Source organism: Polyodon spathula, chromosome 17 (assembly GCF_017654505.1).
Source record: "Polyodon spathula isolate WHYD16114869_AA chromosome 17, ASM1765450v1, whole genome shotgun sequence".
In the NCBI taxonomy this organism is placed as follows: Eukaryota; Metazoa; Chordata; class Actinopteri; order Acipenseriformes; family Polyodontidae; genus Polyodon; species Polyodon spathula.
Window position 1 is genome coordinate 17,789,119 of NC_054550.1, and position 23,645 is coordinate 17,812,763.

The 23,645-nt window shown below is 42.5% G+C and overlaps 1 protein-coding gene across 3 annotated transcripts in view; it reads right to left on the bottom strand.

Annotated features, from left to right (window-relative positions):
* Positions 1-23,645, bottom strand: part of LOC121329532 (polypeptide N-acetylgalactosaminyltransferase 16-like) — a 101,832-nt gene that overhangs the window by 61,742 nt on the left and 16,445 nt on the right. For all 3 annotated transcript variants that reach the window (XM_041275141.1, XM_041275140.1, XM_041275142.1), the window contains exons 2-4: positions 6,844-7,025; positions 2,371-2,469; positions 257-324 (exon numbers count right to left, since the gene is read on the bottom strand). In XM_041275141.1, the coding sequence (XP_041131075.1) occupies positions 257-324; positions 2,371-2,469; positions 6,844-7,025 (349 nt within the window). The remainder of the gene's footprint in view (positions 1-256; positions 325-2,370; positions 2,470-6,843; positions 7,026-23,645) is intronic.

Sequence of the window (23,645 nt, forward strand, 5' to 3'; positions counted from 1 at the left end):
GGCTGATCTGAGCAGGTCTCTAATAGTTCAATTGAACCCGGGCGTGCAGTCATTGAGACCTGGCTGGAACAAGGTCCTGGTTTGGAATAGACTGAGCGGTACATCTTGGTTGTGACTGAATCCCTGTTCAGTCAGGCCAACATGTTTAATTAAACTCCACTGTGACAGTGCAGTGTTCTTCATTGCCTGAATCAACCCAGTCCATAAGGAACCCTCCACCCCAGTGCTCCCAGTGCCTGTGCAGGCAGATACCTACGATCGCTGCTGAAGTCGTCCACCAGAATGACCTCCTGTATGAGGCCGGGGGGGCTGCGCAGCAGGACACTGTGAGACGGGACGGGAGAGAGCAGAGAAATACAACAAGCATGTCAATAACATTGTGTACATCCCGGCCAGGCTGAAAACATAGAACTACAGCTCTCAGTGTCATGAAAAGATCACCATGACACTTTGCATGTACTTCAGTCAGACATCATAGGCATAACTGTTTTTGCACAATTATTTTACCCCTGTTATTCTCCCCAATTTAGAATGCTCACTTAAGCTCTATCACCGCAGCAATTCACCACACAGCTCAGGAGGACAGAAAGTCAGTGGGAATCCTCCGATCCCATGACCAAGACAAGTGCCTCTTTATACCCCAGAGCTCGAGAGCTCCCGGTCCCTAAAGGACGAAGGCCAGCCCTGCAGGTGTGTCCATTTAAGCTCACCAGGTGCCTAGCCAGTAGGGTCCGCTGTAGCGCAAGGAGGAGAAACAATCCCTGATGATTTGGCCTGTTTAAGCACTGATTTTCTATATTGTTTATAAGCATTCTTATAAAACAAACAGTGATTTGTTTTCATGATCAACGTAATTTCACAGAAAACATTCCTTACACGATTTTAACAACAGTTAATATACATACATATACAGTGACTCTCAAAAGAATTCATCCCATTTGGACTTTTCCACATTTTATGTTTTTGCCACTGATCAACACAAAAAAGTTCATAATGTCAAAGTGAAAAATAAAATCTACAAATTGTTCTAAATTAACTACAAATATAAAACAAAAAATAAGTGGGTGACAGAATATTGGCAGGGAGAGGGTTAAATTCCTCCCTGCAGATACACATCACAGGGTATCAATGGGTGCTAATGTGGAGCATTAGAGTTAATGTGGAGAGTTAATGTCAGTGAAGGTGAGGGGAAGGTTAGAGAGTGGGTGTTTTGTGTCTGTTGGTGTTGAACAGTGTTAGTTGGGTAGAGTTAATGTCGGTGAAGGTGAGGTTAAAGTTAGAGAGTGGGTGTTTTGTGTCTGTTGGTGTTGAACAGTCTTAGTTGGGTAGAGTTAATGTCAGTGAAGGTGAGGTTAAGGTTAGAGAGTGTGTGTTTTGTGTCTGTTGGTGTTGAACAGTCTTAGTTGGGTAGAGTTAATGTCGGTGAAGGTGAGGTTAAGGTTAGAGAGTGCGTGTTTTGTGTCTATTGGTGTTGATCATTGTTAGTTGGGGAAGGAAAGTTTATGCGCCGTGTTTCCTTGGAAGTGGCGGCTCATCCTGGAACCACACAGTGTGTAAAAGTGTTGTCTTGTTTTGTTCAATTGTTTGTTTTGGCCACCACGCCTCTATTTGTTCCTGTCTTTTGTCTGTTGTTTTATTATTATTTATTATTACAAGTGCGCAATAGCACTTAAGCTTGCAGCTTCTTATTTCTGAGTCTCTCTTCCTGCCGATAACAACTGTCACAGTGTAGCATACATGTGTCAAAACAGAATTCAAAACATACCCCACATAATTCAAAACATACCCCACATAATTCAAAACATACCCCACATAATTCAAAACATAACCCACACAATTCAAAACATACCCCACACAACTGTCATGCAGTTAACACACCTGCAATCCACTGCCAGAGAGGACAGAGACTGGAGGATGTGGTCGACATGCCATGCAGGCACACAGGATTTATTGACAAACAATAATGCAAACAAAGCACAGTAAAAACACAGCTAACAAAACACACATTCAAATAAACTGAGTAGGGTTAGAATCCCCTAAACTAATCCCTATGTTGCAGTTGTGGTTATCACGGCCTGCACAGTGATGATACCCGGTGCTCACTCTGGTTCACACCCCAGCCATGAGGGTTCTCCACACATTTGTCTGTTTGCTGAGATACAGGATAAAGGACTGGCTTTCCAGCTCCTTTTAAAGGAATGTGGCCGAGGCGGACTGATACTCAATCAATGCCTGGCCACATTCCACAGTTGTCTTAATTAGGGAGAGGATTCTAACTCCCAGTCCTGCCTTATGTAGCACAAATTTACACTGCAATTAAAATACACCATTTCCATGTGCAGGGCTGCTTCTGCTCCATCACAAACTCACCTCTTGACAGTGCGCAGCAAGGTGGAGCGAGCCTCATTGTGGAATGTGATGATGATGCTGGTTGCTGGGAGGTCAGTGTCAAAGGTCACTGCTGCACACCTGGATGGAGAATGTGCAACCTGACTTAACTGGTCAGAAGAGGGATGGGATATTTCTGGCAGGATCTCAAAACTGTTTAATAAAATATTCTGTTAAACTCTCTGTCCATCTACAGTTGAAATGCTTGTCACAAGTGACTGTAGCTAATAAAATAATTCCATAAATCTTACCTGTCGTGAACTTCCATCAACTACATAGATCAAGTTATAGCAAACCCGTATTTTCATTTTAAAACAAGAAGTCTGGTACCACACAAGGTTAAAGAAAGTTTTCAGCAGTGTCTTTTGGGTCTAAGCAGTCAACAGGGGAAGCCACTGGGTGATTAATAACAAAAAAGAAACCATAAAAAGGGTGCGGACAATTTTACCTTCCAGGTGAAATGATCAAGCAAGTGCAACACTAGACCCACCTACTCTGCATAGATACAGACACAGAGAGCAGGTGGAGCTAACAGAGTTGAAAGCTTACACTGTCACATGATATGAATGGCATGAGGATGGCTGTTAATAACTGTAACGGGTGACTGTGGAACACGTTTTACTGTTTACACACCTATATACATGCAGCACAGGATGGTTAGGTGGTGTAGAAAAGGTATTGGTTACAGAGAGAGAGAGTGGGAGAGAGAGAGAGACAGACAGAACTGCAATCCACATTGTCACAACCCCCACTGTGTCCCATAGGATACATGTCGTAAATACACAATATGTTTGTGTTCAACACAGTTATGTACATTATAGTCCAATGACATACTCAATAGTCCTAAAAACAGAAATACTGGAAGTCAGTTAAGACATTCAAACAGACTTCTCAAAAGTGGCTCTCAAAAGTATTCAACTCCTTGGACTTTTTTACATTTTATTGTGTTACAACATGGAATCAAAATGGATTTAATTAGGAGTTTTTGCCACTGATCAACATAAAAAAGTCCATAATGTCAAAGTGAAAAATAAAATCTACAAATTGTTCTAAATTAATTGTAAATACAAAACAAAAAATATTCACCCCATTGAGTCAATATTTGGTGGAGGCACCTTTGGCAGCAATTACAGCCATGAGTCTATTTGGATAAGTCTCTACCAGCTTTGCACATCTGGACACTGCAATTTTTGCCCATTCTTCTTTGCAAAATTGCTCAAGCTCTGTCAAGTTGGATGGGGACCTTTGTTGAACAGCAATTTTCAACTCTTTCCACATATTCTCAATCCTGACTTTGACTGGGCCACTCCAGGAAATTGACCTTTTTGTTTATAAGCCACTCCAGTTTGGCTTTGGCTGTATGTTTTGGGTCATTGTTCTGCTGGAAGATGAATCCTCTCCAAGTCCCAGGTCTCTTGCAGACTTCAGCAGGTTTTTCTCCAGGATTTCTCTGTACTTTGCTGCATCCATTTTGCCCTCTATCTTCACAAGCTTTCCAGGCCCTGACGCAGAGAAGCATGCCACCACCACGCTTCACGGTAGGGATGGTGTTCATAGGATTATGTGCAGTGTTAGGCTTGCACCAAACATAGTACTTAGCTTTGAGGCCAAAAAACTCTACTTTGGTCTCATCATACCATAGAATCTTCTTCCACTTGGTCTCAGAGTCTCCCACATGCCTTCTGGCAAACTCTAGCCGAGATTTGATGCAAGTTCTTTTGAACAATGGCTTTCTTTTTGCCACTCTCCCATAAAGGCCAGTTTTGTGAAGCACCCGGGCTGTTATTGCCGTATTCACAGGGTCTCCCAGCCTAGCAGTGGAAGACTTAGAGTTGCCATAGGCCTCTTGGTGGCCTCCCTGACAAGTTCCCTTCTCGCCCGGATACTCAGTTTTTTAGGACGGCCTGTTCTAGACAGATAACCACTTGTGCCATATTCTCTCCATTTCTTAATAATGACTTTACTGTGCTCCGGGGGATATTCAATGCCTTGGAAATGTTCTTATATCCTAACCCTGATTGGTGCTTTTCAGAACCTTATTCCGGATTTGCTTTGAATGTTCCTTCATCTTCATGGTGTAGTTTTTGTTAGGAAATGTACTAACCAACTGTGGGACCTCCCAGAGACAGGTGTATTTAACCTGAAATCATGTGAAACACCTTAATTGCACACAGGTGGACTCCATTCAACTCATTATGTGACTTATAAAGACAATTGGATGCACCAGAGCTTATTTAGGTGTGTCATAACAAAGGGGGTGAATACTTATGCAATCAATTATTTTCTGTTTTATATTTGTAATTAATTTAGAACAATTTGTAGATTTTATTTTTCACTTTGACATTATGGACTTTTTGTGTTGATCAGTGGCAAAAACTCCTAATTAAATCTATTCTGATTCCATGTTGTAACACAATAAAATGTGTAAAAGTCCAAGGGGGGTGAATACTTTTGAGAGCCACTGTACATAATATAATGGGCTTGTTTACTGTGGAAATAGCTAATGAATGAGCAACAGTTTATTGACAATATAAAATAAGATAACTCCAAGCTTGTTTGTCCAAGTGCTGGAGTCCATTTGGAACCCTGCTGAAAGGATCCAGAGCAGCTGGTCTGCACAGTGAGTTGGTGGCAGCGTGAATAACAACACACAGACAAACATGAATCAAGAGAAACGAGTCACCCTGGCAGCCTGCAAAAGCAGACGCCTGCGCTGCACTGAGGGAGGGTGTGTCTAGCACCCTGGCTGGGAGCAGGGCTGGAGCTCTGGGGCTCAGCCAGGTCCTAGGGCTGGGTAAACACAGGCTAGTGGAGAGAACGGGGGGGGGGGGAGGTCCTGACACACACCACTGGAATAGGCAATTACTGTATACGAATAAACACATGCACGGTTGTCTGTGATTCAAATGCAACAGAGCAGAACTGGCACCGATGACAGCAAGCTCATTAACATGTAAGAAAAATGTGGCTTCTTAGTGTACATTTTTAGATTTTTAAAAATTACAGCAATATAGCTACGGCAGGGCAAAAGCCCTGCATGTGTAAATAATGTATTGTTTATATATATAGTTTAAATAAAATATTTAACACATGTGTGTACTAGATCAATTAAGCCTAGCCGCATGGTATAAAAAAGGAGCTGGAAAGCCAGTTCTTTTGGTCTAGTTTCAGCAAGCATGCATTCTCACTTCTGTGTGGAGAGCCAGGGTAAGTGAGTTGTGTAGGGATTAATTTAGGGGATTTTGATCCCACAGCAGTTTATTTTAGTGTGTCACAGAGTAGGTTCCGGAGCGGGACCTCCCTGTTAGTGGGAGCAGTGCTAAGCCAGTGTTTGGCAAACTTTTTTTTCCAGCTGTTTTCTCACTGTGTTTTGTTTTGGAGTTATTATTTTGATTACACTCTGTCTGTGTATGTCCTCCTGCACTAGGCCTACCATTGCTGGTACCCTAGTGGCAGCCACCTGTCACTGCAACTGTTTATTTGCAATAAAACCTGGACGCCTGAGTGACGTTGTCAACTGCATCCCTCTGTCTCTCTCTCATCATTCAGCGGACACCCACAACAAAAGTATCAGGTACCAAGACCCCCTGTTACAATAGCTTTAAGGTTTTTGCTTTTTTTTGCACACTTTTCTTCCCTGTTATTTGTTTTTTGAGTGTGTGTTTAAGCCAAGACCATTTAGATGTAACAGTCAATCGTTTCTCTTTGCAAGTGAAGTTGTTTAGGTTTCCCGTATGTTCTGTGTGCAATTATACTTGCAACTCCACTACAAAATACTTGATTGGAATGGAGATATGCCTCATATAAAGTGTGTGCGAGAGAGGGGAGCGACGTAGATGTCGTCAAAAGTTTGCATACCTCAATGTGTGGAAATATACATACGCTGGGGATTTAAACTGTTGATGACAACTTTGTTATCAACACTTTGTGCTTAAGCGTTTGTTTATTTCTAAATAAAACCCAATTTCTACCAAATTTTAAAAAAGCATTCATCCGAATTTGGAAAGAAATTTTACCCAAAAATCAGATGCCCTAATAATATCTAGTATTGCACTAGTATTTAAAGAACGCTGTTTGCAAGCCATGCTTTCAGTTATTCTTGCACTTGCTTGGTCATTCCATCTGGAGAGGGAAATTGTTCCTACCCCTTCAGGGCCTGTAGTCCTGACAGTAGCCAACCAGCAGCTTTCTCTAATGACTGACATGAGAAGGACTTGTGTCTGACTGACATGAGAAGGACTTGTACCTAATGACTAACATGAGAAGGACTTGTATCTAATCACTGACATGAGAAGGACTTGTATCTAATCACTGACATGAGAAGGACTGACATGACTGACATGAGAAGGACTTGTGTCTTGGAGAAGGTGAGAAGAGCTGTGACACTGTGCTCAGTGCAATGGCAGGTGGCTCTGTCTCTCTTGCTGGGAGGGTGCCTAGCTGGCTGTGCTGTACCTGTAATGGCGGGTATCCCGTATGGTGCGGTCGCTGCTCAGACGGTCACTCTCCTGCTGGTTGAAGGCGTGCTCTCTGTACGGATCCTCTCCTGCCTTCAGCTGCTTCTCCGCTAGGTACGCCTTTTCATCAAACCTGCTGCCAGGGTGCCCTGCTCTGTCCGACCGGGGATCTCGTGTCACCTGGGGAGAGAGAGGTTTACTGGTGTGCAGTTTTGAGGCGTTCTTATTCCTACAGCGCTCTGCATTGTTGAGTGGAGTTCTAGTTCCTATACTAGAGCGCTCTGCAGTGTTGAGTAGAGCTTTTTTTCCTATACTAGAGCACTCTGCAGTGCTGAGTGGAGCTCTCTTTCCTGTACTACTAGAGCACTCAGCAGTGTTAAGTGGAGCTCTCTTTCCTATACTACTACAGCGCTCTGCAGTGTTAAGTGGAGCTTTCTTTCCTATACTACAGCGCTCTGCAGTGTTAAGTGGAGCTTTCTTTCCTATACTACAGCACTCTGCAGTGTTGAGTGGAGCTCTCTTTCCTATAGTACTAGAGCGCTCTGCAGTGTTGAGTGGAGTTCTCTTGCCTGATTGTAACTCACCCTGCACACCACTCACCCCTACCTGTCCTAGGTTGAGCCACTTAGGATCCCCAAAACATCACAAACTATAGGATGCTGGTTATAAAGACATATGGCCTCTTTATTCACTGCTTTATAACAAATGGCACATTCACAAAGCATTAAATTGAATTAAGTGTTGAATTTAAATCATGGGAAGTAATGTTAAAACTGTACAATGCACTAGTAAGACCTCATCTTGAATATTGTGTTCAGTTCTGGTCACCTCGCTATAAAAAAGATATTGCTGCTCTAGAAAGAGTGCAAAGAAGAGCGACCAGAATTATTCCGGGCTTAAAAGGCATGTCATATGCAGACAGGCTAAAAGAATCGAATCTGTTCAGTCTTGAACAAAGAAGACTACGTGGCGACCCAATTCAAGCATTCAAAATTCTAAAAGGTATTGACGGTGTCGACCCAAGGGACTTTTTCAGCCTGAAAAAAGAAACAAGGACCAGGGGTCACAAATGGAGTTTAGAAAAAGGGGCATTCAGAACAGAAAATAGGAGACACTTTTTTACACAGCGAATTGTGAGGGTCTGGAATCAACTCCCCAGTAATGTTGTTGAAGCTGACACCCTGGGATCCTTCAAGAAGCTGCTTGATGAGATTTTGGGATCAATAAGCTACTAACAACCAAACGAGCAAGATGGGCCGAATGGCCTCCTCTCGTTTGTAAACTTTCTTATGTTCTTATGTTCTTATGTTCTTAAATAATATAGTATATGAAGACTCTTTTTTCAAAGCGTTTACATGAATGTAAAATACATTTCAATAGCCATGTTCTAGGCTGCTGTTGACATGTTTACAGCAGTCTAGAACCTCCATCTCCATCTGTGTTGTCAGGGGGGGTGTGGTCTTTAAGGGAGTTTACTTTCTACCAATCAGTGGTGTGCACGTCACACGACAACCTCATTGCTCTCTCAGGCAAACCTAATTAAAACACAATGTGAAGGCTTCAATACATGGAGCGATTTGTGAGTCAGATGAATCTCCATCAGGGTTTGTCACAATTCCAGCACATCTTGTATCACCCTGTGACCATGCAGCACAGAACATACCACACACTCAATACAAAAGCAGCAACAAGGTTTCACAGCAGTTCCTCAGTAAAATCTTTAGAATCACTTATTATAACATGCGTAGAGTGTCTCTTATTGTAAATCATTTTGCACAGTTTTTGCAGCCAGAACTCTCCCAAACTGCACATGGTTTCATATTTTATGTAAAAAGAAATACCCCACTGTAACAGGGAGAGATCTGTGCTGACTCTGCTGGCGTGTTCACGGGCTGCAGGAAGAGGGCGGCAGTCGCCCAACAGCTGCCTGTGAGTCATGGCAATGACACGGGGAGGTGGGAAAGGGTGTGTGTGGACTTTCCCCCTCTCTGAATGGCTGGGAGGCGGGTCTTGGGTGATTGTTGGTCCTATAAAATAACGCTCTGTTGTTTGCCCACTTAGACGCGCTAAGGGTGCGGACGCTTTGATTCGGGACCGGGAATCAGCGAGACAGAGAGAAAGAGAGCGGGGAACCCTTGGGCAAACCCCGGCGTATTGTGAAAGAGCAGGCTAGATAGCCGAGAGAGTAGGACGGTGATCCGGGTCGTGCGGGTAGCGGCGACCGGGATAACGCTGCCGAGTGCAGCACCTTTTATTTGTAGTTTTATTACTGTTTTATTTTCCCTTGTTCTTTTCGCCTTCTGTTTTCATTATTATTTCTTTGAGCACCTGCGAGTGCATTTGCGGTTCGTGTACCAGCTGTGGTATTTCCGTGGTGCTGTCTATCATCGTTGATAGGCAGCCCACGGTCAACAGTGCCCTCTGCCGGAGAGAAAAAAGAACCGGTCTAAAATAAAACTGGGCACCTGTGTGGTGTTTCCCGAATACACCTGTCTGTCTCCTGGTCAGTGAATTACCCACACCCCTTCCACACCCACACACAACTTATTAACAGTATAAATGTCATCCCACATAAGAACATAAGAACATAAGAAAGTTTAAAAACGAGAGGAGGCCATTCGGCCCATCTTGCTCGTTTGGTTGTTAGTAGCTTATTGATCCCAGAATCTCATCAAGCAGCTTCTTGAAGGATCCCAGGGTGTCAGCTTCAACAACATTACTGGGGAGTTGATTCCGCTTTATCTATTGACTCTGCTTTATTTTCTTTGTCCAGGTTTAACACCTGGGCTTCAGGACTGTTTCCTATGTATAGCGCTACCCCTCCTCCTCTTCTGTCCTGCCTGTCTTTCCTATACAGTGTATACCCACAAATATTATATTCGTCCCCATCACTCTCAGACAACCAAGTTTCTGTACGCTTCTCACATCATAGTTACCTGTTAGTGCAGTAGCTTCAAGTTCTAAAATGTTGTTTCTGATACTTCTAGCATTTAGATAAATACATTTAATGGTTGTCTTACCTGAGTTGTTGTTCTTGTTTTGATGCGGTTTCCCTTCTCTTTTTTTGTTGATTTCTCCCCCCTTACTTTCTAGTTTAAATGCTTGTGAACCTGCTCGAGGATCTTTTCTTTACTTTTTTTTTTAAGTTTAGTTTATTGTTTAGTTTGTTGTGTTAATTATAGTCATTGGTACACAGGATATAAATGGGTCTGTGTAACACGAGTGTTTAAAAATGTATATTTGTATTTAGGCACGAGGATTGCACAGCACTTCACATGCAAGTAAAACGTAATAATATGTGATCACGCGGAATTGCACTTTATTAATTCACGTGCAGTTGTACCGAGACTCCAATTGAATGATTGATTAGCAATCGAGTCTCGGTACAGCTGCATAAAAGTTGCATGTTTTCACCCACTCAGGGTTGTGTGTTCGGTGAGTGGAGAACGGGTGTGGAGAGGACAGAATTAAGAAAGACCGAGAAAACTAAACAAGTTATTTTATATATATATATATATAATATATATATATATATATATATATATATATATATATATATATATATATATATATATATATATATAACTGTTGTTTTCACTCACTGTGTTTGTCTATTAGTCCACTGTTTGTTTAAGTGTTAGTCCGTTTTGTCTGTCTGTTTATTTTGGCCTCACGTGCCATGTGCTGTTTTTGTAACAACCTTTTTATTTACTGTTTTGTTCACTCATTAAATGCTGAGCGAAACCATTCGCTCAGCTCCACCAAACTCCACCCCTCTATCGTTTATTTCCTGGTTCCTGTTTGTAGTCTGACGTCCCCCACTCCGGCCGTCTCTGTGACACGTGGTGTCATCATGGGATTACTAGCGCCTCCTAGACGCAGACCAGAGCAGGAACTGCAGTTTTTGGGGGAAAAAAAAATAATAATTTGGATTACAAAATAAATAAATAAATAAAATGGGATGGAAGGAGGATAAAGAGGTGATGGACAAGGAGGAGGAGTGTCGCCTAATGGCAGACAGCCACGGCGATATAAAAAGCCATTGCCGGGGTGCCTTCTCTGTGACCAGGACCATCTGTTTGCCAACTGTCCCTTCTGCCACTATGAGGAGGAGGAGGAACCGCCCCAAGAGAGGAAGGTGGGGAGAAGGGGGAGAGGAAAGCTGCAACAGCAAGAAGAGGTCAGGGACAATGGCTTGAAGGCTTTTTTCCAGTGCCTCGCGGCTGAGTTGTGCCCCGGCTGTGGGGAATATGGGCACACATTGGCCCTATGCCCTAAGCAATATGCAGAGGGGGAACTAATGCCCAAGTGGGAGGAGCCCATGCGGGGGGACCGTGAGTGTCCAGCACCCAGACGGGGGGACCATGAGTGTCCAGCGCCCAGACAGGAGGACCATGAGCATCCAGCGCCCAGACGGGGGGACCAAGGGAATCCAAAGCCCGAGGGACAGCTTCTTCTACCTCCACCAGCAGAGGAAAAATACCTGCTGGTTTCACCCCGAGAGCGAGAGGAAGAGCCGCACCAGTCCCCTGCAAGTGAGGAAGAGCCGCACCAGTCCCCTGAATCAAGGATAGACTACATGCCGCTCCCACCTCCGTCCCCAGGAGGCTACACGCTGCCTCTCTACCTCGGCCACCACCAGGAGCAGAGCAACAGGAGCTGCCTCTGCCTCCGCCACCTCCACCGGCAGGAGCAGAGCAACAGGAGCTGTCTCTGCCTCCGCCACCTCCACTGCCAGAAGCAGAGCAGCAGAAGCTGACTCAGTCTCCGCCACCTTCAATGGCAGGAGACTACATGCCTCCGCCACCTCCACCGGCAGGAGCAGAGCAACAGGAGCTGCCTCTGCCTACGCCAGCTCCACTGCCAGAAGCAGAGCAGCAGGAGCTGCCTCGGCCTCCGTCACCTTCACTGGCAGGAGACTAAATGCCTCCGCCACCTCCACCGCCAGGAGCAGAGCAACAGGAGCTGCCTCTGCTTCCACCTCCTACAACAGCAGAGGGTGAATGCCTGCTGGGTCCCTGTCCACCAGCAGAGGGTGAATGTCTGCTGGGTCACCGTCCACCAGCAGAGGGTGAATACCTGCTGGGTCCCCGTCCACCAGCAGAGGGTGAATACCTGCTGGGTCCCCGTCCACCAGCAGGGGGTGAATGCCTGCTGGGTGCCTTTCCACCAGCAGAGGATGAATGCCTGCTGGTATCACTTCCTCCACCATCACGAGGAGAGGAGCTGGAGATGCCTCTGCCTCCATCACCATCAGGGGGAGAGGAGCAGGAGCTGCCTCTCCCTACATCAGAAGGACCAGGACTAGATGCTGCCGGTCCTCAGCATCTCGCCCAAGGATGCCTGCCTCGCTTCGCCCAAGGATGCCTGTCTCGCTTCGCCCAAGGATGCCTGCCTCGCTTCGCCCAAGGATGCCTGCCTCGCTTCGCCCAAGGATGCCTGCCTCGCTTCGCCCAAGGATGCCTGCCTCGCTTTGCCCAAGGATGCCTGCCTGGCATCGCCTGGGGTTGCCAGCCACTCTGTATCACCTGGGGTTGCTGGAACTGCTTCGCCTGGGGTTGCAGTCAGCTCTGCTTGGCCACAGGGGTCAGTGTGGCCGCAGCCCCTCCAGAGGGAGCTGCCGACTATGAAAAAGGGGGGAGAGGTCAGGAGACCACCTTCCCCCGCAGCAATTTCGCTGCAGGAGTTCTGGGGGGAGGTCTGGAGACCACCAACCCCAGCAGCTTTTCCGCTGATGGACTTGCCCCGACTGAACGAGTCAGTCTGGGAGTTGTCAGCACGTCTGCTGACAGCCGCACCATTGGCAGTATTTCCGCTGCCAGTGGTACAGCGGGAGGAGTCGCCCCACTGTCAGCACGTCTGCTGACAGCATAGCCAATAGCAGCCTAGCTACTGGCAACATTGCCGCCCATCAACCCCTTAAAGTCCCTGTTCTTGGCCCAGAACTTTGAGCAAGACTTTGGGGATTTTGAGGGGGGAGGTGGCCATTGAGGCCATGTGTGCTTTGCACAAGGGGGGTATACGTGGCAAAGTGCCCGCCCCTGTGTGTATTTTATGTTGTGTTTTAATGTCGGTGTATAGTCATTGATACACGGTCTGTGTAACACGAGTGTTTAAAATGTATATTTGTTTTTAGGCACGAGGATTGCACAGCACTTCACGTGCAGTAAAACGTAATATGCGAGCACGGGGAATTGCACTTTATTAATTCACATGCAGTTGTACCGCGACTCCAATTGATTGATTAGCAATTGAGTCTCGGTACAGCTGCATAAAAGCTGCATGTTTTCACCCACTCAGGGTTGTGTGTTCAGTGAGTGGAGAATGGGTGTGGAGAGGAGAGAATTAAGAACGAAAAAAAATATATATATATATATATATATATATATATATATATATATATATATATATATATATATATATATATATATATATATATATTGTTTTCACAAACAGTGTTTGTCTGTTAGTCAATGTTTGTTTAAGTGTTAGTCCGTTTTTGTCTGTCTGTTATTTTGGCCGGCATCACGTGCACTGTGCTGTTTTTGTAACAACCTTTTTATTATACTGGTTCCTGTTCAAGGTCATTAAATGCCGAGGCAAAACCGTTCACTCAGCTCCACAGGGGGTTTGAGGTGGAAGAAAAGTTGTCGTTTATTTCCTGGTTCCTGTTTCTGGTCTGATGTCCCCCACTCCGGCCGTTTTTGTGACAAGCTGTCAACCTACTTTCAAACTGCTTCTAAACTGCTCTGCACTTTTCCAAGCCTGTACTTCTCCCACGCTGTCGCTGGGAAGACTGCCTCGTCTATAGCTGCGTTGTTCTGCTGCGCTGTTGGTTCCTCCCCTCCCCCATGTCTCAGAACGGCGCTGAATTTGAATCAGCTGCTCCAAGTGTTTTCCCAATGTCCTGTGTTTTCTGATTAAAGCAATTAAAGATGTAATTTCTCCTTACTGCTTCTAAACTGCTCTGCACTTTTCCATGCCTGTACTTCTCCCACACTGTCGCTTCTACTCTCTGTCGCTGGGAAGACTCATCACTCCATGGGGCATTTATTCCCCCAAATTTACCCCCAAAATGATTGTTTTACATACTGGTGACTGTCAAGATCTGTACCACATACCCTGTAGCAGTCTCAGCACACATTCCAATCTGTAGTTCTAGAGAAGCTAATTGCAGCAGTTCTGGGACTTAAAACTACATATCTCACAATGCACTGCATAATTGTTTTTGCTCTGACCCGCTTTAATAAAATGGGGGAAGGTATCTGATAAAGTAAAGGGCTAATTTATAATAATTGATATTGAAATAGAAAATACTTGCATCGCAGGTAAAATATAAACAGCATTTCTAAGACCAGGTAGTTTGAGCAAAAGATTCTAGTGGCTTTACTGCATGCTCCTCAGTCCTGACGTGAGCACACTGCCTGCCTGTCCCTCAGTCCTGATGTGAGCACACTGTCTGTCTGTCCCTCAGTCCTGATGTGAGCACACTGCCTGCCTGTCCCTCAGTCCTGACGTGAGCACACTGCCTGCCTGTCCCTCAGTCCTGACGTGAGCACACTGCCTTCCTGTCCCTCAGACCTAATGTGAGCACACTGCCTGTCTGCCCCTCAGTCCTGACGTGAGCACACTGCCTGCCTGTCCCTCAGTCCTGACGTGAGCACACTGCCTGCCTGCCTCTCAGTCCTGGGCCTCTCCCAAGCAGTGAGTCAAATGTCAGACTGCAATGTGTTTTTTTTTTTCTATGTTAAATTCTCTTGTGACCCGAGATGGATTCAAACCCAGGCCTCCAGAGGAGACAGGCATTGAGTGACATGTGACTGATCCCACCTAAGCCCCAGACTTGAAGGTTTTGTAATATAAGCAGGATGTGGCCCTGGAGACAGCTATACTCCTGCAGCAATGACCTCTGAAAACCCCTTTCCCAGAGACACACTTCTTGATTATATTGCTGTAATGAGTTGTCTAGAGAAAGAAGCAGCTTGCTATCAGGTTGCAGGCATGACATAATTTTCCACTTCAAAGCACCAAAAAAGCATTTTGTTTTCAATACTTGCAAGGGTGATAAATGATTTAGCAAAAACTCAGATCAAAAGAGTTTAAGTGACATCTCTGGGGAAAAAAAGCCCAGAAAGATTTAAGACAGCCTCCTCAGCAAAATAAGCAAGGAGGCCCAGGTGTTCAAACACTCGCACTGCACCGTCTTGCTGTCTACAGAGACTCTTTCTTTAAACGCTATAGCCAAGATTTCTCAGAACATACAGTAAAATAAACCCTTGCCTTCATCACTGATTGACATACTTTGGATCTAAAAAAGAATCAATACCAAAAAAAAAACAAATCACACCCACTAGCTTAATCTAGGTGGTATGTCATATCACATCAAACTGTTTGTAGTAATATGGAAACGTTAAAAAGCCACGATGGTGAAAAGGTTCATTTCTACTGGAACTGTAAGGAATGTCACCAAGACAATCGGACAGCACAGCTTGTTAATACCCTGTCTGAAAGCAAGTGGTCTGTAGCAATAATATGGTCTGAGGTTAAAAGAATGTGGCGTTGAAACAGTTAATGTTCATTGGACAAAACCTATAGTGGAGATTTGCGAGAAATGTGAACACTGCTGTGTACCAACTATAAGAGACTTTGTCAAAGCATATCTTCTGTACCACTGGCCAGAGGTTAAAGCAATCCAGCAGTGAAAGGCACTGGTGTAGCCAGGACATTTTTGCCACTCTAGAAACCTTCCATTTTTTGACAGTGCCAAGCGTTCCTGTTCAATTTGATTCAGTAGCTATAGCCCAATGTTTCGCTGCACCTAGAAAATAATTAATTTTTTATAAATAAAACAAAATATACAAACAAGGTTTTGATATTTTATTTAACACCATCTAATCAAAGAAAATGTGAAATGACATCGCAGAAGTCTACCAGAAGCCATAATATAGTACAGTGTTTCATGTTAGAATTCAAAATGTCACATTTTTCAATTTGAGTCAGTTTTTCGTTACGTATATGGAAAAATACGGGGAAGTATGCAATTCAATAAGGTAATGTAACATTATTCAGCAGGTTTCATTTGCCTTTATGAAGCAAAATGTGTTATTTCTATAAAGTGACGCAAAACCATTAGCCATAGCTGTATGTCAATGTTCATGGTTTAAACATTCACACAACTTAACTAAAATCTACATCCCTATAGCTTATTAAATAGCTAAATATTAAAATAGGTTTTCATATCTTATATGAATAGACTCATATTTGTTAACCAATGTGTATTCTTTATTTATTTTTTTGCTGAAAACATCCAGATTGAAAACTATAATCATTAGCTTATATAAAGGCAATGTCGAATAATGCTGCATAAAAAACACTATTATAATATATATTGATATATTATATACATATAATAGCCAACTAGTCATACCTTAAGTTACAAGAACAAAGTTTCACAAGTTGGATGGGGCAAAACGCCCATGTTAAAAACAATGATAATGCATTTAAACTACTGATACCTGTGCGTATACAAAGCAGTACTGATTAAAAAATAATAAGAATAATCCATTGGAAACTGCATTAATCATATTTCCAGCATGGTTAAACTGTGCATCTTGCCCAGTCCTACCTGTAAGCTATTAACTATTTTGAAAACACATAATAAACTATATATTCAGTTGTACAAAGTTGTAGGCAAAACTAACAACTTGGTAAGAAGAAGCTAGCATTACATTTAGTCTTTAATTACAAATATTATTTGGCAATAATGATTTAAAAATATGTAGCCCTAAAGCCAAGACATGAAAAAGAAGAGCACAGTATGAAACATCCAGTCAACGGCACTGCTGGCAAAGTAACACTGATAATGGGACCAGTTTGTCTTTCCTTGCGATGTACAGCAGTTCCGAATTGTCGTAAAATAAGTGAAATGCTCTCGAATGAGGCGATCTTTTGGCATTGCATCACATTCTACACATTCTAAACCTGCACATTTAACCTCATCCACACTGTACTTTGTGTAAAGATTTTTTTTGTTAAACTCTGTGGAACTGGTGGTTAATGTATATCCAGCCAATCAGAATACTTAATAGGCAAGTGGCTGGAACTTTTTTTTTTTAAGAAACTGTATTTCGAGTGCATGGTTTCCCTGGTTGAGACAAGGATATCCAGTCAATGGGATCACTGCTATCCTGACACCGGGGTGGGCAGGATCAAGTCTCACTCACTGGCTCTCACAAACACTGCAATGGCTAGAATCTTAAAGCAAGCACAGGGGGAGGGAAGCAGGCTAGTTTAAAGCAGGAAGTTTAAAATTTTTAACTTGATTAGCAGGCAACAAAACACATTCTTCACACTATTGAAACTCCTGATACTAATAGACTAAAAAAAAGAAGTAATTTTTCTGTACTAGCACACTGCTTGAGAGGTGCTGTTTCATTTTTCTGTACTAGCAGTCTGTTTGAGAGGAGCTGTTTCATTTTTCTGTACTAGCAGTCTGCTTGAGAGGAGCTGTTTCATTTTTCTGTACTAGAAGTCTGTTTGAGAGGAGCGGTTTCATTTTTCTGTACTACCAGTCTGTCATTCTCAGTGGAGCTGTTTTCCTTAGACCTCTTTAGAGATCTTCAGTGTTACCGATTTTTTAATTGTCTTAATTAGTCTTCATAAAATCTACCTCAATATCTATTGGCCAAGGAAGTGCAATACTAACTGAATGCAAGGCTTGCAAATGTAACACAGTACTTAACCTTTCATGGGTAAGCAATGATGTTTATAAAGATATCAGATCTTAATCTGTGTCCTAGGTTTAAAGGAGATTATAGAGAGCAATTCAAATGAACAACAGGACTCTGTGACATAAAAACAATGAGTTCCGGTTGTATGTAAATCTCCCTCCCGACCTGTGAGGGTGCTAAATAGTGAAAGGAGAAGTCTCTGGACGGGTTGACCTGACAGTTCGTTTCCAGAGTCGGGAAGTCAGTCAGTCTGGAAGGATCGAGACTCTGTTGCAGGAACGTATTGACCTGAAAGGTAAATGAGGTAGCAGCTGCAAAATAAAGATGCAGGTGCAATCGTTTATTAAGGGATCATGCAGGATAGCATAAAAGGACCGGGAGATTGTCCCTTAGTGAAACTGAAAGTATTTGTGAGTGTTTTGTGTTTTCGTATTGTCTGTTAGTAACTGTCTATGTTAATTAAACCACCAGACAGCTAACACAAATCCTGAGCTGTCACTTGGGGCCAGCACCAAACCGGATCATCACTGCACTTTCATTCACTGTTTGTAAATATTATCACCCACTACGAGCACTACAGCACGCACCTGGACTGTTGACCATGTTTTGTATTATTGTGGGGCAGATAAAAGAACGTATTATTATTTGGTTGTGCAGAACCAGTTGTGTTTTCCCTATGCTTTACACATTAGTGTGTATTGCCGGAGGTTTATCATTTGGTCACCACACTGGGATTATAAATAAAACCCTTCCTAAACTGGATTACAAATGCCTGCCTGTGGTTATTTCTGCACTGCATCACTTCCACACCTGCACGCAATCACTAGCCACTTTTCCAAAGACTCATGTGATCAGTTGGCCAAATAAAACATTTCTTTGTATTTCAGTACAGTTTCTAAACAAATTACAATGCGCAATAACAACAGAATTGAGATCTAAATAAAAACTAAGTATCAAAAAAAAGTCTCTGTGCACTTTATTCAATTGTTGGAGCAGTTATAAGGTAGGTTCTTGCTGTTGAAGCAGGAATGACACTGAAGACAGCTGAAGTTGTAGCAGTCAAACTTCCGGGATCATCTTAATCTAAAAAAAAAATTAATTCAAACTTGGCTTAGCTTCCTGTATCCCCGATCTCTTTAGTACTCTATTTTATTAATTCTTGAAGAATTACTCAATGTTTTTTTCCAATATTTTCTAGTTATTGTAATCTCTAGGGTTTCTTCTTGTTTTTTTCTCTGCTCACCATGCGCTTAGAAGTGGAAAGTGCAAGTCAAGATAAGGGTGTTTCTCTCTATAAGGGATTGTCAATAAAGTACGGACTACAATAAAAACTCTGGTTACTTCGGGATCATCTCACAAGCACAAAATAACCTGGATTACATTCTCCCCCTCTAAACTGCACAAGTATTTGCATACAACTTTAGTTATGGAGTCTGAAACTGGGCCATGTTCAAGGGTTGAATAAGAGCTTTTCCTAACCCTTCACAAAAATGTAATTAACAATTAATAGCAAAGGTTTCCCAAGCTCCTCATAAAACAACCAGTCAGGTTGGTGTCTTTCTCTACTGGACTTTCTAAGCTCTGTCAGGACACTCACATTCATCTCCTGTTGATGTTCTTCTTCTTCAACTTGAGGCTTGGGATCAGAACTTGGAACTTCCTCTAACTCTGTGATTTCATCCACACTCTGTACTTGGGATTAATCATGTTCTGCATGATTGCATTCAAGCCCATTAACCAGTTCAGTAGGCAAAGGGGAATGCACTTCATTATTCACCTCATCTGGATCTTCCAATGGAAGATTAGGAGATTTTGAAATAAATGGGGATGCATCTGGGTTTAACTCTGACCAGGTGTGCTGGTCACACTTGTTACTTTAAATGCATTGTTGGTTAATGGCCTAATTTTTCCCAGTACAACCATGAGGTAATGAAGGGTTCTCTGTAGGGGACTCTAGAGTTGGCGTAAAGAGAATAATCTCTTCACCATCACTGCTATCAGATAGCTCTTCTGTACCTTGCAAGTCTGTTTTCTTCCTAGGTCTCAATTTCCTTTTCTTAAGTTGGTCAACCTGTGTTTCTGACTCTTGCATCTCTGATAAAGGCAAGTATCCACAAGGTAAGAGAAGATCTCTGTGAAGTGTGCGATGTGGACTATCACCTTTCTCTGATCTTACAATATAGACTGGACTATCAGCTACTCTCTTCACCACAACACTTATGGGAGACTCCCATCTATCAGCAAGCTTGCATTTCCCTCTGATGTTGACATTCCGAACTAAAACTCTGTCACTGGGAGCAAGGGCTGCTGCTCTGACTTTCATATCAAAATCTAAATGTATTTCTTTCTCTCATCTTCCGAGAGCTTTCAGAGGCTAAAGTATAGCTTTCTTCCAGTCTATGCTTAAGATTCTTCATATATTCTGAGTGTGTTTTGCAGGCATGACGCTCTGGTTGAACTCCAAGAACAAGGTCTATAGGAAGTCTAGGCTATCTGCCAAATATCAACTCATAAGGTGAATAACTGGTAGTGTCATACCTTGTACAATTGTATGCATGAACAAGTGGTTTGACAAAGTCTCTCCAGTGATATTTATCTTTATCCTGCAAGGTTCCCAGCATGCTTAAGAGAGTCATATTGAACCTCTCTACTGGATTTCCAAGAGGGTGATAAGGTGTCGCACCTTTTGGGCTCCAATCAAAGAATATAGCTCTTTAATGGTATGAGACTCAAAGTCTCTCCCCTGATCACTGTGCAATCAACTTGGGAAGCCATAGTGGACAATGAAATTTTCCTACAAAACCTTGGCGACAGTCCTAGCTTTCTGATCTTTAGTTTGGTATTGCTACAGCAAACTTCGGTAATTACCAGAATATTCCTGGTGTCTCGGCTGTCAGGTTCAAGAGATAGGTAGTCCATACAAACAAGTTCAAAGGGGTAGCTGGTTAAGATGTTTACCATCGGAGCAGCTTTTTCAGCTTTCGCCAGTAAAATCTGGCACAAGCAAGATTAAGAGCACGATCAAAGCCGAGGTGACCTACTTCATCGTGAACACCTTCAGGGCCCGTTCTCTATACTGTTCAGGTAAGACCAATTGATAGTTGACATTTCCTCGGTCCAAACACTTCCTCTAGAGTGTACACCATCCCTCAATTCAAGCATGTCCCATTCTCTCAGAAACAATTAGTTTCTGGTGCCTCTGTTCTAATCTTTTTGAAGGTGGGCTTACTCTTACTTTCAATGAAATGTATGACCCGTCCAATAGATGAATCATTTCTTTTGGATCACTGCCAATCTAATTGAGTCATCCATGGGATGGATTTTTTACCTGGGCAATTGAAACCGTCAGGTATTGCACTGGCACTCACGACTAAAGACTCAGCTAATGTATAAATCTCAGACACTTGAGAATCCTCACATTCCATGAATTCCACAGAATAACGATGACAAAAGGCAGATACAGATGCTTCAGAAAATGTCTCACTTCCACCATTGAGTACTTTTGTTCTTTTTGTGCATCTTCATTTGCAAGTGAACTGTGACATTAGGGCCTTATCGAGCACTATATTCTGCAATTTTGAATACTGACTTTGGATACTGTTTTAATTCTGGAAACAGTTTTTTTTTGTTTTTTTTAATCGTTTGGTTTTTCTAAATCGCATTGCCTTTTACGTTTTACGCAGTTCTGTGCATGGATAACATTTAGATTCAATTTTGTTGTTGGGTCGTTAATGGGAAATGTTACATACTGCTACAATACGTACCAGCTTAAAAGTATGTCCTGTATTACAGTTAACATTTTGGCAAGTGATATTTTCACAATCATATCGTTCTGAATTAAAATACTCGTTCTGTTAAAAATATAGTACTGTACCAACAAAACCAATACACAGTATATCTAAATGGAAGCCTACTTATTTTAAATCACAGTCCTTTCAGCTTTTCCTTTTCATATTTTTTATATTGTCCGTTTTTTCAGGGAACACAAAAAAGATACAAGGGCTGGAACGGGCCAAAATGAAATAATCAGATATGTGTCACACACTTTTAACCATCACGGAAATAAAAATTTCAGATATGGGTCAGATATGTGAGTGCTGACTGTATTACATATTTCTGGAACTTTCTCAACCTGTTCTAGACAGCGCCAGTCTAGAACATACTTTCACCCAGAACTACTAAAACAACCAATAGTCCCCCATTTAGAAACACAAATAAAAAACAACCAATACATTCCTCTGGAAGTCTTTCTCAATGAGTTCAGGGTCACTGAAGACTGAAGACACTGAGAAAGCCTTCTAGACTACAAGAAAGTTTTGTCACGGAATTGATTAGCTTTCTTTTAGAATTTCTAGAACAGACTTCACAAAAACATTATTTAAGTAACAGTTGTTAATGCTTTGTGCATAATTGCTGTTCTGGAATCTGTGAAGTGGGTGAGACGTACCAGTGTGGTATAAGGACTATATGGTCCAGTCATAGCTAACCCAGATACCAAAGCATTGATACTCCAAAGCCTTCCTCAATGTAAAGTTGGGGCAAACAGAAGAGTAGAGGAAAGTCACAGGGAGAGACAGCACTGAAACTGCTGCCTTGGAACAGTGAGTAATCCTTTATTAAGCTGTATAGTACACATGCTGACAATAATGCCAGCAATGTTACCTAAGATGTACAGACCTCACTTATTAGATCTCAGATTTTTCTATATGAAACTCATACTATGGCAAAGGTGAACAGTTTTTTATTGGTAATTTATCTAAAGCAGTTAGTGAAGCTTGGTTAGTTCAGTTTTTACTGGTCACTGTGCCCTGCAGCTCTGCGGGAGACAGCAGGGTTCAGAATGAAGTCTGGAATAAACCTCACTCAAACAGAGGGGGCAGAAACATTGATATGTGAAGTCTTCCTTTAGGGGAGAGACCATGAAACCGGCCTCACACCCTTTCACTGAAAGCCGTAGTGCTTTAAGCTGTATCATTATTTCCTAAAGATTAAGTAGCTTCAAATGGAATTTGAATTTGAAATTTTTATTAAATGAAGGGTTATGAGTTCTGTTGCTACAGTATTGATTTATATCATGTTTCTCTGAATCTGTATTTACCTGATTTCAGCTGCTTTGAGCTTGTCTGGAGAATCCTAAGAGCCAGCACAGAAAGGCTTTCTTATTTAAATCTATTTCTATAGGTAGAGTTGAGAGGATTTGGGACCGCGTTTGTTGGGATGACAATTTCACAGCTACTGAAACGAGTGAGCCGCTTTTTTGATGACCACTCTATTTTTCACTTGTCTTTTTCTAATCAGAAAAGCCCTTGGCACGAAATGTTTCCTCTGCACCCACTGTCACCAAGTACAGTATTAATGAATCAACAGCGATAGGCCTGCTAGCACTCATTGTAACTCTCACTATTTAATTAGGTATCTACATATAAACTGCTGTATTCAGAAACAATTATTCTACCACTTTGTCAGAAAAATAATGAGGGAGTCTGGCTTGAGAACATTCAAAACACAAAATAAATTAAGCTCTAATAAAAATTACGCTTACAACGCGTCTCTGTGGTTACACAAACTGTGTTCTGTTGGAAAACTGATGCAGACCTAACCTAATACTACTGCCTTAAATCTGAAGTCAAAGTCAAGCCACAAGAATACAACACACTCACTGTATCAACCAAATTCTGGACTATTAACACAGCAGTAACAGTACCGATACTGCTGTTCACAATTAATTTGGTGAGCAAAGTCGTTCATTCAGTTGCAAGCCTCTATTAACCGACATGTTTCAGTTGGTCTTTGCTTTGCATAGTATTATTTGATAGCAGGACACATTGGATTCTTTGTGCTGCCTCTTTACCTTGGATTACACCGTGTAACACATTTTTTTTTTGTTTGGTTCCTAGGTAGTAAGTGTTATTTCCCAATTGCTTATGCCTCAAAAGTATAGAAAATGGTTATTATTCCCCACAGACTTTGCTTTTGTGACCAGGACAGTGATATTTTGAAATTTACCTATTTTTCAGAACATTCCAGATAGATTCAGTGGTGAGTAAACTTGGAGTAACTTCTAGAACTT